This window comes from Coptis chinensis, chromosome 2 (genome assembly GCF_015680905.1).
Source record: "Coptis chinensis isolate HL-2020 chromosome 2, ASM1568090v1, whole genome shotgun sequence".
Classification (NCBI taxonomy): Eukaryota; Viridiplantae; Streptophyta; class Magnoliopsida; order Ranunculales; family Ranunculaceae; genus Coptis; species Coptis chinensis.
Genome location: NC_141457.1, coordinates 110179805 through 110196630, shown reverse-complemented (window position 1 = coordinate 110196630; position 16826 = coordinate 110179805). Strand labels below are relative to the sequence as shown.

The 16826-nt window shown below is 36.0% G+C and overlaps 1 protein-coding gene and 1 long non-coding RNA gene across 2 annotated transcripts; both read right to left on the bottom strand.

The window, feature by feature from the left end:
* Window positions 1–196: 196 nt before the first annotated feature.
* LOC147520522 (protein WALLS ARE THIN 1-like) lies at window positions 197–2865 on the bottom strand. The gene is made up of 6 exons (XM_086592055.1): window positions 2426–2865; window positions 2262–2324; window positions 2056–2172; window positions 1523–1928; window positions 828–979; window positions 197–517 (listed from the first exon to the last, which is right to left on the bottom strand). The coding sequence occupies exons 1-6, from the start codon at window positions 2632–2634 to the stop codon at window positions 328–330; spliced, it is 1137 nt and encodes a 378-aa protein (XP_086448181.1). The 5' UTR covers window positions 2635–2865; the 3' UTR covers window positions 197–327.
* Window positions 2866–7487: 4622 nt separating this feature from the next.
* On the bottom strand, window positions 7488–8417 carry LOC147520521 (uncharacterized). Its single transcript, XR_015214431.1, has 2 exons — window positions 8009–8417; window positions 7488–7729 (listed from the first exon to the last, which is right to left on the bottom strand). It is a non-coding gene; the product is annotated as an uncharacterized LOC147520521 (long non-coding RNA).
* Window positions 8418–16826: the final 8409 nt, after the last annotated feature.

The window sequence follows — 16826 nt, the reverse complement described above, 5'->3', positions numbered from 1 at the left end:
CTTCGATGTAAGTCATGTAACGTCCATGCCATCATCATTATCATCATCACCATCACATTCCCTTGCAGTTTGTTTTCTTTAACAAATCGTACCATAAAAACATATCTAAATATCAATCTGAGGCTCTGAGCATAGGCCAAATTGTTGAAGTAGATTGGGTTTTAACCTAGCGGGCCCATATGAAAAGATAAAGATCTTAACGACAAATGATCACTATATAAAAAAAGTCCGTAGTAAAGCAAAACTACACACAAAGCACACTTTTTATAGTTAAACTAGTCATGTAGTGACCATCACTATAGCTTAAGGTTTTTCGGTTTATCTTAATCACACATTCTCAGTTAGTGAAGGAAGTAGTGGCTGAGCAAGAGTTGATTTGGTGTGGCTTGATGTTCTGTTGTTTCCATTCTCCATGGTTGATGGTATCACAGCCGTTGCCAAAGCCAACTTTTTCTCTTCACTCTTGCCCCAAAGAACCAAGTAGAGTCCAATTATAATCAATATGGCGCCGATGATCCTGTAACCACATTACACAAAAAAATTAGTACAAAAGCATTGGATCATCAAACCACATTATCACAAATTTTACAAAGAAGGAAAGTTAGAAAATCGGATGGATGTGGGTGGCGGGTCATTTGCAAAGTTGTCCATCCATAATGCACACGATGGGAAGCACTGGCAAGTAGGCCATTTATGCCTATTGAGTCCAACACCACACGGTATTTTGGACGTTTATGATTCAGTCTAACAGTTTCTCTGGGCTGTGGGGTTATGTGTAGTTGAGCTGATGATCTTCTGAGAAGGAAGGAAAAAGAGTGTGTACCTACCCTCCCAAGTAGAACTGCTCGCCTAAAGCGATGGAAGCCACGATGGCGACAACTAAGGTCTGAACAGGTTGATACACGGCCACAAACACTGGGCCACCCCTGTCGATGCACCATATCTGTACAGCAAAGGCAATCCCCGAAGCCACAAATCCCTGCAACAAAATGAACCGCCCTTTGTTACCACTATTTCGGGTATTTTTTTTCATAAATGATTAAAGTACGTTTTCTATTCTTGATAATTTATTCTTTCACTGGTGGATACGTATTGATCGTGATCATTGCAAGGCATGGCAAGTTAGCACTTAGCACTACGCAAATTTTTTAGATTTCAAGTATTTTTGGGTCAATTTTTTGTGATGTTAAAAGTCTATGGGAATCACTTATCTAGTTTTTTTTTTTGGTAATTAATCACTTGTCTAGTTATCTTCATGAAATACCAACGATGTTAATTATGGATAACAATATGCAAACGTCCAAATGCAATTGGTGATTGCGCCAAGCCCCCTTTCAAGGCCTTACACCATTCTGGTTGCTGACTTATTTTCATTGTACTCTAGCTGACTTTGGTTGTGTACTTCTGTGCACTTCAAGTGGACTAAATTTAGTACTACAGATATTTAAATATCATGACTTTTGGACTTCAGAAAAATGTTAGTACTTCAATGAGGCACTAATCGGGCTGGAAATATACTCACAGCATAGAATACACTGAATAGTTCACCGCTAGAATGAATAAGCCAAGCTTGGGCATTTCTCTCCATGGCAGCAGCAATGATCAAAAACTGAATCACACCAAACAAACAAGTGTAGGAGGTAACAGAAAGGCGAGCTGGGTATTTCTTGAGCACAGGTGCTTGAAACACAAGCCACCCTGACCATGATAGGCAATGACCAATAAGATAGATGCACCCCAAGGTCCAATTCTTCCCCTTAGCATCTCCAAGAGATAGCAATAATGAGGATTCCTGGTGTAGTGTAGGAGATGGATTGTATATGGTAGGGCCTTTGTAGAGTGTAATTACTGTTGCTCCAAATACACAAAGGAGCGTTCCACACACTTTTGCTATCCCATCTTTTCTTTTTAATCGAACTTGTTCTATCCTGCCAGCCCAGAACAACATAAAGACAACAAATCAAATAAAAACACCTACACCCCTAGAAAGATATTGTATTATAAATAAATGAATAAACGAAAGTGTGTCTGAGATAAAGGAGTTAAGTTATTTACCTAAGTGCAACAGCCATGAGGAAAGTTAAGGCTGGAACTGAGTTCTGTATGGCTGAAGCAAAGGTTGGTGATGTGTTGTCCAATCCCAGCAAGTAGAATCCTTGATTTGCAGTTATTCTAGTATCAAACAACTCAATTCATTCAGTTAATATATCAAATCTTCTGTTTTTGGGTAGCATTTTGCTTTCATGAGAAATCGAGCTTACCCAATGAGTGCAAGGAGGAAGAACTGAATAAGAATAGAGACAGTCATTCCTGGTCTCTCCTTCCTACAGATATACAATTTACATATATAAGCAGTCACTCCCTAAGAAAACAAAATATTAATTTATAAACAAGTGGTTACTTAAGAAAAAATTTAAGTGCTCACTTCTCTAGGAAATATGCAAAGGGTGCCAGGAGAATCAAAGCAATGATGTTCCTGTAGACAGGGAACACAATCTTGCTAATACCCATATTAAGGGCAAATCTTGAAACAACATGAAATCCAGCATAACCAAACTGCAAGGCCAACATGGCCAAGTGCAGCTTGGTTTTTTCAGGAACAACACACATTCTGCTTGTAGTGGTATCTGCCATTGGAGCACGGGAACACCAAGAGAAGGTTAACAGAATGAGGAGGTGGAGGGAAAGTGAAGTGAGTGGGAAGATGAGAGATTGTGGAGGTACATATAGTTGAGAGGAAAGAGAGGTAGGATGAAAGGTGTCCCACAAAGGGGACCCGAGAAAGACGTTATGTCAAACTGTTATTAACTAGTAGCACTCCTGAGTTGTTCTGGTTGTCTCCCACATTCTGGCCCTTTGGTATTTGCTAATTTGTACTGTAATGCTTTTAGTTTTAGCAAAATCCTTTGTTTTTTTTGGCAAACCGGGTGTCCGGGCCAGGCCAGCTTACGCACACCTCGACTAATTTGGGCCCTGGTTTAAAATTCGACCAGTGGCCTTGAGAGGAATCGAACTAGGGCCCTGGTTTAAAATTCGACCAGTGGCCTTGAGAGGAATCGAACTAGTGACCACTGGGGAGCAAAACCCTGTGTCCCAGAAATTTGAAGCTTTGAATCATTCTTGTAGATTAGTTTAAATTTAAATTTAATTTCTAACATTTTAAGTTCGTTAGCAGATTCTAAAACTCTATAGAATTAAATCTGTTTGAAAGTAATGGTCCAATATATGTTAGATATGGCGATGTATCAATATCTATCGGGTCCTGAAGAACGGAATTTTGTCCTACTACTGACAAGGCGTGGTCAAATTCTGCGTAAAATTAATTTGAGTGTGTACTCGTATTGTTCCTTATAAAAAATTGATATTCACTTAAGAGTGTCATTAAATTCTAACGGAGTTTGTTCAGATTTGTATGAAGTCTTCATAATGCTTTGTAATTGTTTATCAGCATATCTCTAGTTCAGACTTCAGAGTAACAAACAATGGCTACTGAGTACTGACTACAATGACGTAAGTTGAAGAGGGAGTTTCACGCCTAGCTAGTATGTCTAGCATAATAAGTGCATAACTATGTGCATCTGGAGTTCTGGGCTGTCTTTTTAATAAAAAGCCCATAATGAGTACCAACATGCCAAGTGAAAGAAGAAAAAAGGTTGGTAATACTGGTAGGACTAGGCGACTAGCACTAAACTCTTGAATTGGTGGTGCTAAGTCTGCAAGATTCCTAATTGCGACATGACAACTCCCACAGATTTATCTGTTTAAACCTGCCTGGGCTGTTATCAGTTCTGTTTGGCTCCACCTTATTAATCATGATAAAGCCATCATAAATATAGATAGAACGCACGAGGGGTTGTGGGCCGTAGGGGTACACCATGCTTCCTCCTCCTCCCCATTGAAATATCATGCCTGATCCCACCACCTCCGCTTTCCCTTCCGTATCACACTGTGAATTCTACATTATTTTAATATTTGTTTGAAATATATAAATCAAAAGTTTGTACCGTACAATTATTCAGCAAAATGACCCCATGTAGGAGACCGGTGGTCTAACCATCTCAAGTCATTTTTGCATCCATGATTCCTATTTTCTCTGAAAAAGAAAACTGCTACAGTTATGATTCATGAAGGCTGTGCCTTAGCGGTTTAGCCTATAGAAAATATCTGTACAACTGTCTGTATAGGTTTACTTTTGCTCATGAAAAAACAAAGCAATGCCTGCCAACATTTAAAAGTTCAATTGCCATTAATGTACGAATTGAAAAGACATTAAGATATTAAGCTACAGACTAATAGCAATGTTGATGATTTTCGACCATTTAATCAAGCTCATAACAGAACAGATGAAAACATGTTATGATAGCTTTCAACTGACAAAATATGTGTATGATTTTAACGTACGTCTTCACAACTGGCGGCCAGATAAGTCATAAAGTCAATAGGAGAAAGAAAGAAGAAAGGGAAGGGGTGCAATTCAGAGGCAGGAGTTACATCTCTTTTAATGACTTTGTTTAATGGTCTCTTTTATTTACAAGGTCTTAATCCAAATTGTTGCAAACCTAATGAAGTGTTTCCACTACTAATCCCACTAACCACATTTCACTCTTGCGGTCGTCCCTCCACGCCAACTTACTGCTTTTAAAGACATTTTGCTCGCTCGATTGAGACCACAATCATTTTCAATTTCCATAAAGTAAAGCCTGCTCAAAGTAATTTTAATCCTTTAAAGTAAATTTATGAGACGACAGCTATGCTTTTTCAAAAGCAGGGTCAAGAGGGGCCGATCTGACCCGGCTAGTTTGAACCAGTCTTCGACGCCGCATTGGCCTATGATCATCTTTATATATCGCTACTGAGCTACCATGAAAGGGTTAGGTGTATTTTACCAGCTTTATTAGCCAGCTGCACAAGTACATCCTCATTTTTTTTTTTGTCATTTGTGATTATTCATTATTCAGACGTACACTATACTAGTATACTTTAGTTTAATTTGTTGATTTATCTAGACAAACGAGAAAATATATGCATGGAGATATACAAATTACAAACATGCTGAAAATTCAAATTCTTCGCAGAAATATGATACTTTTCGTACTTGTTATTGAACAAAACACTGATGAAACGCATGTATGTTTAGAATTAAACTGGAGTGTAAATTAGATTGCAAGCTAAGGATAATCTGAGGAGGAGTTTGGTGGACTAAGTTTATGTTTAGAATTAAACTGGAGTATAAATTGTGTGGATATATATTGTGAATCGTAATGATATGTTATATATATAAAAGTCATCCCGCCCTCCTCAAAACGATGCAATCCTAACCTAATTTTTTCTTGTTTTCTCGGTTTTCCTGGAATTTGGATGATGTGAAACAAATGCAACTGAGTAAATATATACCGTAGGGAAAAAGAAAATTCTCTGAAACAATCTTACTTCTTCCACATCAAAACAGCATCTCAATTGTGCTTCCTACTATTGATACACACAAGGAAAGTTTGGGCAAAACAAATGAGAAAAGACATGCATGTAAGATAATATTTAACATCAATACTAAGTGCATCCAAATGCTTAAGGTTGAACTAATATAGACGTAGTTTGTTTGTTTTTTCCCCCAAATCATTTTCTCCGAGCAATAATTGCTCCTCTGAAATAGGAACAGCATCAACGGTTTTGATACTACAAATCCTCCTAGGAGATAGAGAAGTTGAGATAGTGACTTGAACCCAATCTATGCAGAAAACCAAATAACCTTCTTACTTGGCCTTTTGCTGGTTGGCTCTTATTTAGTAAAGCTACTAGGCGATAACGCACTACTGACTCTTTGGGAGCTTCGCTTGGTGTTTTTGAATGGAAAGTGATTCCCACCATTAGCAACTAGCGTATCTTTCATTAGTGTTCAAGGATAGAGATGTTAGATACTTTGTTGAGAACATGGTGTACCATACAACTGACTTTTGTTATTGGCGTGCATAATTCTATTAGTGTGTTTTATGCCAATCACTTCCCTTCTTTGTTGATGGTGGGTGATTGATATGATGCTTCTGAAACTGTCTTTTTTTTTAGTGTGAATCCTTTTTCTTATGACTTCGCTGACTGTGTTTCGAAGGCTCAGACATAATGTGACACGAAACTTGAGGGCTTTGAGGCTTTTTAGTTTTGAAGGCTCAAGAAATGCAAACCAAGGCATTTTTGAAATTGCAAAAGTTATTCTGCAAAGAGTTTTCAATAACTAGCTAGTGACCGGTTACGATATTTTTTAGTTCCTAAACAGAGTGGAAGCTAATTAATTTATATATGAAGAATCTAGTATCATCTAAATGGCTAAATCACAATTCCAGTTCCAAGTTGCAATATCATTAATGCCTCATGGAAATCAAATTCGTCCCTTGAGTTAACAGATGAGAAAATTATTAAGATGTGATGATGAAAGTAGACAGAGAGAAGATTAAAGTTGTTTGTTTTTTTTTGAATTCAGCATTCAAAGCCTCTTAAACTTAAGTTTTAAGCATTCATATGCTTAAAATTTGTTTGTTTTTTTTAAGTAATTTAAGCATTCAGTGGTACTTTCAGTACCAAAGTTTCTCCTGAATGCTGAATTATAATACTTGAAACGAGAAAGTCCCTTCTTGCCCTTTCTTAAGAACCCAATCTCAAGAATCCATCTACTTTTTTACCTTGACCTTTATGACTTCAAAATAGGTTTTTCAAAATTTGATGTTGGCGTCATAGATTTTTTTCATTTTTTTGGGTGAATGATATCCACTTTGTTAAAAATAGAATTACATATATATTTTATGAAAGTAAACAAAATATGAAAATAAATCGTTAAAATATATTTGTGAAAGTATATTTTAAATAAATTTATTTATCATTTCTTTTATTCGATAATCCATCTCTCTTCTTCAAATATAATATATATTTTGTTTTACAATAAATCAAGTTAGTGTTTAAAATAGATAACATGAGTAAAATTGTCTGAATGATTTATATTCAGCCTTCAGAGCCAGGTTATTCTAACATAAAACAAACATGTTTTTCAGAATTCAACAATCAGCCTTTAGCATTCAGAGGATGAGCCATTTAGCATCCAACATTCAACATTCAGAGGCTCAGAAAAACAAACGACCACTAAAACTATCACCGCTACCCATTGTAGTTGATCTCATTCCTAGCTTGCATAATATAATGGCTATTTTGACTTAAAAAACTTGAGCTTAAAAAACGGAGTTGAGAAATGTAGAATGGACCTTTGGTAGGGCATCTCGCGAGCTTTGGTAGCTAATATACTAGTTGAATCCGGGTAGGCCTTAATGTGGAGATGGTATCTTTATTTTCTTTTTCCTTATCTGGTATCGGAATCTTTTGAATAGAAGATACCGAGAAATCTTTTCGAAGGTGCCAAAGTAGATTCGTAAGTAACAAGTCACTATCAACTTGTTTGCTGCCACTCGTTCACTCAAGGCAGAATGTTCCATTTAACTAGTAAAACAAACGTCCAAACGCATTTCAGTATTATGGTTCAGTGAATACTATGTAAATCCTTTTCCACCCAAATTACGTACATATTTCAAATTTGAACAAGGAAAAGAACATGAACAATAATCACAACTTTCACTTCATAGTTTTTTAGTGACAGGAAAGAAACGCTTAATGTTTCATACCAATTTATCTTCCATTCTTCCTTCAAATCTGTTGCTTCTTGTGTGTATGTCACAGTTTCACAGGAGATAATCTGGAACATATAGGACAATAGAATTAGAACACAGCAAAAGTTGCTATAGCTAGCAAGAGTTGCATCTATCATGGTCGTTAGAGTCTGTCTCTATCAGAGTAATCAACAGGAATCTATCAGATATATTCTTTGCCAATCATACTGCTGAAAGTGCGAGTGATGATGGTTTCGAAGAAAATATGATGTCAAAATGTACGCCGGCATTATGGCCATCCACTGAATGGCAGCTGTGGTCATTTCTAATTATTGTTGTGAATGCGAAAACTTCCGACCACGTACCCAGTTGAATTTGCAAACGTATCATTCCCGCATGTATCGTCCACTAGTACATCATAATCGCAATGGACTGATGAAGTACTCCACTGCCACTTGAATTGATCCTTATTTCCTTAGTCGATCACCAAGCAAACGTATTCTCACCCACACTTTTGTTTGCCATGAGCCTATTAGGACTTCTCCACATTGATTTACTTACTATAGCACTGAGACTCTGAGAGTATAAATAACTAACTATGGTTAAAGGACCCGGAACTTTCCCTTTCAGTAGAAACCAGAATGAGGGCTTAGAAAGGCGAGCCTATACAAGTACAAGGTTCAAAACCTTAACTCTATTAAAACATATTTTTCTACAAAGAGGTTTAAGGCAAAGAGATTCTCTATCTCTTTACTTTTTTATCATGCTATCAGAGGCCCCCTCTAGACTCATTTTAAAAGAAGAGGAGAATGGAAATATACATGGTATTAAAATTAGAAGAAATTCACCCCCTATATCCCACCTTATGTATGCTAATGATTTGATTCTTTTCACCAAAGCTAACTTTGAGATAAATGTCAACCTCAAAAGGATTTTGGATATTTATTGTGATGTCTCTAGGCAAAAGATCAATTACATTAAGACAAACCTCTACTGCAGCAAAAATGTGCATGAAACTCACCAAACAGTTCTAAACTTTTTTTGGGGAGTAAATCTTTTTGAAAACATTGATAAATATTTGGGTGTTCCTATTGTTATCAGTAGAAATAAATCTGAAGACTTTGGCTACATAGTAGATAAAGTTTTCTCAAAAATCAGAGAGGAGAAGGCAAAGGTCCTCTCACAAGCTGGTAGAATTGTTCTTATTCAAACCAAGGAACAAAATATTGCCGATATATCCGATATATATCGTTTTTTTGTACACCGACATGGCGACATCGATATATCCGATATATATCCACCGAATATTGATCCTTTTTTTTCTGATATATATCGGAATTTTTTATATAACGATATATATCAACCGATATATACGATATAAATTGTTGATTTTGATCGATATTGTTGACTTTGACCGATATTTTATCGATATTTTTGATATAATAGACGATATTTCCAATATAATCGACGATATTTTCGATATATCGACATACAAAACAAAATTTTGACTGGTCACAAAAAAACTTGATATATCCGATATATATCGGTTTTTGGGTACACCGATATATTCACCGAATTCGATATTTTGATCCTTGGTTCAAACAATTGCTCAAGCTATACCTATATATCTTATGACAACTTAGTCCTTGCCTAACAAAGTGTGCAACATCATTGATAAAACATGCAAGAGTTTTTTGTGGAATGGTATGGAGGAATCCAACACTATTCACACATTGAATTGGAAGTCTTTATGTATGCCCAAGATTAATGGAGGTTTGGGCTTCAGAGATACAAAAATCATGAATACTGCTTTAATAGGCAAACAATGTTGGAGGCTACTCATTGACCAAACTTCTCTATGGGCTAGGACCTTCCGAGCTATCTATCACAAATGGTGGCCTGCCGGGGGAGGAGCTGATATAGTGAAAATTCCTCAACATGCTTCCGTTTTTTGGAAAGGAATGGTTAAAACCTTTGAGGCTATCAAACCTGGCATTCCATGGTCAATTAAGAATGGATCCATTGTTTCTGTGTGCAAAGACCCATGGGTATGCTTGAATGGTAAGCCTGTGGTGCTGATGGAACACCTAATAAATCGTCACTTTGACAAAAACACAAAAGTGATAGGTATTTTGAATAATCAAAGGGATGGTTGGAATGAATATTTCCTAGATTTTATATTTCCTAGAAATATGGTGGAAGCTATTATAGACATCCAAGTTAGATCAACTGAACAGGTTGATTCCCTTGTGTGGAAATGCAATCCAAAAGGGAAGTGCACAGTTAAATCTACATACAAGCTGATGACACAATACCTCTGGGAATGTAGTAGTTCTACCTTCCAAAATACAACTATCCAAAGAATATGGAGGGCCAAACTCTCTGCTGGCAGGGGCCAAAATTTCTTCTGAAAAGTTTACATGGGAGGATTGCCCACAGGAGAGGTTTTAAAATCAAGGCATATGGTGGGCGACTTTCACTGTCCCTTTTGTCAGCTACATGCTGAAACTTCACTTCATATTTTCGGAGATTGAGTTGGCTCCGATACCAACTAGTTTTGTGTAAAGGCATGTCTTCGTAATTGACAGAGGCCATATATTTATTAAAGTGGGAAGAGATTACAATAGAAACAAATATAATAGATATGGAAATAAGATCAAATCAATGATCTTAGATTATCCCATATATTCTCCAACACTTCCAATGTAATTGGATTAGAGGTGTGTGTTCACAGGCATTGCAAGCATTAGAACTGATGCTCATGCTGAATAGGGTGTCAAAAACTGGCTTGATGAGATTATGGGATGGACTGACAATAAGAAGGCTCATATTAGTAGTCTGGGCATCTATGTTTCTCATTTCTTGATAAGTATATGGGAACATAGGAACAAAATTATTTTTGATGCAGGAAAAAAAAACATAACAACCATTCTGTCCATGGGAGAAGCACAATGGAGGAGGGCTATCAAAGCTTATGAAGACTCAAAAGATCCAAACATTTCTAACTCAAACTCTGTTATTTTTCCATATACATATAGTAGTAGCAGTACTTCAACTAACCAACCACTTATAAATAACAACACTAATATCATCTTTGATGCTGCCTTTGACAGAGATAGTGGAGGAGGAACAATTATGAAATCAGCATTCAGAAAGGTCACAGTAACTTCTTCAGAAGAAGCAGAACTCATTGCAGCAAAGGTGGGGACTCTATTGGCTAAGGACCTCGATGTTATGACACTGGAGCTGCAGGGTGATAACCAAAGTGTCATTAGAATGCTAAACTCTAATTTACATAACTGTAACTGGAAGTTTAGTAGTATCATCAGTTTTATTCTGTCTAATTTGGAACAATGTTTAAGTGGGTGTTTGGTTCTCATTTTTTCAAAAAAGTATTTTTTCTTAAAAAACACTTTTATGAAAAAGTATTTATTCTAAAAACAGTTTTTCAATAAACATATTTGGTTGTGACTTTTCTTAAAAGCTATTTTATCAAATCAGATTTCACACTATGTTTGTTTCTCGATATTTTTGGCATATCATCAAGATAAAATCACTAAAAAGTAAAACATCCCAGGGAGTTCATTTGCCTTTAGCTCCAAAAGTGTTTCCTTCAAAGAAAAATAGTTTTTAACTTAAAAAACAAGTTTTACCTAATTATCATAAAACAAGTTTTGGAACCAAAAGTGTTTTTGGATGAAAAACTATTTTTTTTTAAATAGAAACCAAACACATTTATTTTTTCAAAAAATGTTTTTTCACTAATAAACACTTTTTAGCAATAAATAAATAGGATCCAAACACCCCCTAATATTTAATTTTAGTTGGGGCTCATGTGTTAGCCAGCTGGGCTATGAAACACACTGACATGACCCTTCCAAGTTGTATTGCATATGCCTAATGTAGAAACTATTATGCTATAAATAAAAGAGAGTCTTTATCTCGAAAAAAAAAATACTTCTGTTTAAAATAAAACTTCAGCTAAATTTCGACGGATTCATGGACGAGCATTAATTAAATGAGTAAATAGTCGTTATGCAGACCTCAACATTTAACAAACACAGCCAGCAGAAAGTTTTAAATCGACGTGCAACCAAGAGGGTGGAGCACTGGACCTAGCCACGATGATTGACTATTTTACTACCTTTGTGTCGTAGTCCCAATTTCCAATATAGTGAAGTCCATAGCCATGGTGAAAAAATATCGATCAGTATCTTGGTTTCTTTGCTAAATACTTGATTACTGGATTTGTTGCTTTTAGACTATGGCTTGTGAGAATCCATCGCCATCATCAATACTTAACAAGGTAACATATTTTTCCTATACTTCGATTCTAAAAGGTTTAAAACTGTGTATCAAAAAAAATTGAAATTTGGTTCTGCTCGGACATTGCACTCAGTTTCAACTAAATTAATGTGGTCCGACTACAACTAATGTCTTGGCGACAATCTGGGATACCTATCAGCATAAAATATTCTTCGTAAACAAGGAGGCTACAGCCTACAGTCACACATCTCCCTCTTCCTTTTCTTGCCGTAAAATCTTGTGCCTATTGTTAGAATAGTTGTATGAACACAGCAACTAAAGTAGAACAGAAGGAACAGTAGCAATGAAGAAAAACAAGGACAAAGAATAACCTTAATAACCAAGGCGGATTAGGGTCATCGCGCTTAAGGAAATATTTAAGCCCCTTCCAATGGTGCGAAAGGCAACGATGGCGTCTTCCTCACAGATTCAATGGTTAACAGCTGACTGACTTTGCACTAGAACGGACTACCCCTCTAGAACAACAATATAACTCTCTCGCGGTGAGAAAGAAGAAGAGAAGAAGAAAAAGACTGGTTTGAATTTTACGTTTCTCGAAGTTGAGTTCGATCAAGTCTATTTTCTCTCTATGGACTTATAGTCCTATTTATAGAGGTTAGGAGGAAGAGAGACCAACTCCTAATAGAACACCAAAACTTCTTTGCTTTCGAAAAAGGCAAAACAAGTTTAAAGCTATTGGGTCGAACCACTACCCACAACAGTAAGCTCAAGCCCAGGCCCGAACCCTATCCGATGTGGTGGATAACCAATGTGGGACTATCTACTATACACTAAAGTAGAGAGAACACCATTTGTTCATCTCCTCCACTTTGCACACACACACACTAGTATTTAGAAATACACAAGAGATTCCAACAATCCCCCACTATTTCAAAATACTAATAGTCCCCCACTATTTTGGAATAGGATATTACAAAAGAAATGGGTTAACGAAATGCCAGAGAGAATCGAAAAAACAATGCATAAGATACTGGTGCTTTACGGGCTTGAACTAGTCATAGGGTAACATGTCTTATAATACGTGAAAGTGGTGGATTAAAAAATCTTTGAACCAACATTCCCTTGTAGTAAAATAGAGGACATGCACCCACATTGCTCTTTCATTATATGCCTGTTCTGCGGTGTTGGCTTTTTTGCCCTTGCATGCCCTGTGTTCCATGAATGCTCTAGAGTACTTGCCTGAATACTCATAAGAACCGACCCAGTTCTACATTCACGTAGGTGGATATCCATCAAGTGTACATTGCAGTTAAAATACACTATCTCATTATAAAAAAATGGACTATGGATCCCAATAAGAGTAAAATAACTCATCCTTTCTCATTGCAATTCAAGTTATACTAAGTATACAAAAATGCTATCTAGTCATAGAGTGGGGCGCCTCAAAGAAAGACAATAGCATACCCGGAAGCGGCGAGGGTGACTTGTTTTTCCCTTTGAACCTAATTCATGGGATCTCCAATCACATAGGTGGGGTTGCCGCCGCCTAATAATCTATCTAAGGCAAAAGTCCCATCCCCTCGACGATAACCACTTGCCTCCAAAGAAGTGGTGCGGTTAGACATGTGGCCAAACTAAGTCCAACTTAACATAATCTCTAGCAGCTGCTTGATTAAGTTATATCTCAACTTACATGTATTCTTTTCCCATTGCACATAAGATAACATGTCTTAGCTATTGCAATGAGATAGTTGCAAAGCATATACACATCAGGATGCTATTTAGAGCCAATGAGAAGATTTGCCAAGAGGTTGCTAACCCACTCAGCATCATCACATGCCTTTCCTAAGGCGATTAGCTTGGATGATATCCAAGACACTCAATTTCCACTAAAGGTAAACACATAAACATTACTGGATCCAGTTTATAACATATTACCCTTCTAACAATGATGGAAATCTACTAAATATCAGTCCATAATCAATGGCTCTGCTATAGTACTTGGATAATCTGACAATATACATCAAAGTTCCTTATAAGGACACAATGGGTTATCATTTCGATGCCATTAATGTAGGCAATGTCATGTCTCACATACATTATCCATCAAGTACAATTGGCTACCAATGATATTGACATATTTAGTATGAAAAACACAAAGAGATTATTTTTTCATAAGATGGATATTTGCCACAAAAGGTGTTAACACATGCTTACTATCATAATACCCATACTTTTCAATGAAAAATATTTCTACTAAGTGCTATAACAATATAATGAGACCAACATGAGTTTTAATTCCTATATTCACCCGGTCATTCAATTACTCAGAGTGCCTAAATTCCCCTATACCATCCGGCCGGTCTGGTTTAAGGTACGATGTGGCCTTCAACCATATTCAAACGTCAACATCTTGACAACAGCAGTTATAGAAATGAGTTTAACAACATAATAAACTATCATTTCCAATGACGGTTTATGATGTGTTTCAAATAGGAATTTCTCTGTCTCATACACATTCTCAATGCTAGCACTCATGATATTAAATCATCTAAACAAAGAGAGATTAACACATATGTCTTGCTTTACTCTAAAGAAAGTACACATTTTTTTTATCAACAACGGTACTTTGACGTCCATATGACACTAATATGTTGTTGAATTGCTCATGCCATTTATAGGCGCTTGAATCAACTCATACAAAGATTTAACTAAATTGTATACCTTTAGCTCATCACCTGGTACTACTTGGTATTGTAGTTCCGCCTGACTACTCAACTAGAGTCTTTAGAATTCGTAGAAGAAATTCTAGTTATATGAGCAAGGTTTCAAAATAGTATAAATCTTGTCTCGATTGAAACCCCTTGGCTATTATTATTAGCATTGTATTTTGCAATACAACTATCACGTTTTAGTTTTCTTTTAAAGATCCAATTCAACCTATAGATCCCCCAATAAATCAAGAGTCCAGTTTAGAGGAGTTGTATCCTTCAAAAAGGACACTTCTCATGACGAACAACTTCCTTATAGGTTAATGAATCTTCCTCAAGAAACATATAAACATCATCACCGTGAATGGTGGAAATACTCATTGATAGTCTTCCAAATTTCTTGTGTAGAAATAATGGGATTATCTTATGTAGTTCATTATGAACATTCAACCACTCTATGCCAATTTCTCGGAAAGCACAACCTCAAATAAAATTAGCATATAAGACATTCAATAATAGTGTGGTATCTACAAAATTGTTATCATTCATGACAACCGAAAACAAACATCACTATTATGAGTTTCACCAATGAACATCTACTAGATAATTCTAGGTCTCAAAAAGACTTCTTTTAGATTCATTCACAATAGCCTTGGCAAGACACCCCCCACATTTTGAAGCATTTTTGGATAGGCCCAAGACCTTTTCATACTTTGTAGTTCAGTGTCTTTCCAATTATCTTGTGAGATGAACTATGGTAAAACAGTATTATGCATATGGGTCACCACCCCCCACAGTTCAATAGTTATTCAACTTAATCAAACTTACATACAAAACACATTATACCGCTACAAACACTAAAAGAAACAACAACAATAAAATGCACTCTTATGACAAGAATATACTTTACTCAAGTCTATGATTCTGGATCATATTAAACATAGTCATATTATGTTCATGTTATCTATATGAAAGGAAATCCACAAAAGATTCTCATGAATCTTAAAGAATAGAAGAATTAGATGAAAAGGGTTTTACCCGAGATAATATGATTATCATCCTTCTTTTCATCATTCAACATTCCAACTGTCATAGGGAGACAATCCACGCACTTGTACATCACCTTGGCTATTTATCCATAGTCATAGGAGGATAATGCCTAATAAGACAATCTACAAGCGTTACATCTCCTTGTCTAAAATAGTCACTGGAGGATATTGTCTAAGAAGACAAACCATTACCTTACATCTCCTTGACTAAATTAGGTTTAAGAGGATATTGATTGTTTCCCATATTGTTTCCTCTTATAGACAACGATGCTCATTACTTAATAATATATGACATGGTTAAACTTCATGTCAAAGTTAAATAATGCATTCATGCCAAACATGGTAAATATCATATCATAGGTTCAGGAAAAGTAAACTTTAACTGTACCCCTCACAACAAAAAGTATACGATATTTAAGCAAATCTAGCCACTGAATATGCAAAACAACTGAGGACTCCACCTCCTCTTTTTACATGAGCTCAAGTAAGATAGAATACCCTATCAACAAGACCTCAAGTACTACCACAACATCTAATGGCTCATCCCATTAATGTCTTCAACTAGAAAAATTTACCAATAAACTATTATCAAGTTTAAAGTAAATCCACGATGATTAATATCCAAAACTAGCATGCTACACAACTTTAACATATGCTATATTGGATATAAGCTACAAGTTACTTCATCTAACATGTATTTTCACAACAGTACAATTATAACCATCGTCTAACAACACGTTCACTCAATAAAGGTAAGCAATTATGCATTGAATATATTATAATTACTATCCAAGATTTGAGTGTGGTTGATATTAAATATCTTAAGGTCTCTCTTAGACCATCTACATACATCTACATATGTACAAAGAAAATTAATATCAAACTACTTCTAGTCAAACCAATTAATTCCTCAGTGATAAACACGTATAATTTGTTGACTAGGTTATTAAAGAAGTTTAAGTTTAGGGATTTCCCTCCTAAGAAAACTAGCATGCAACTCAAGGCAAGAATATCACCATATAAACAAACCAAAAGAATTGCAAAGAGTGAAAGAATACGATACCTAACCGATTGAAAAACCGGATTACCATATTTTCCTCCTTCTAGAAAAATAGTTCAAAAGAACTGTAATTCTAAACCATCTCAGGACGAATTGG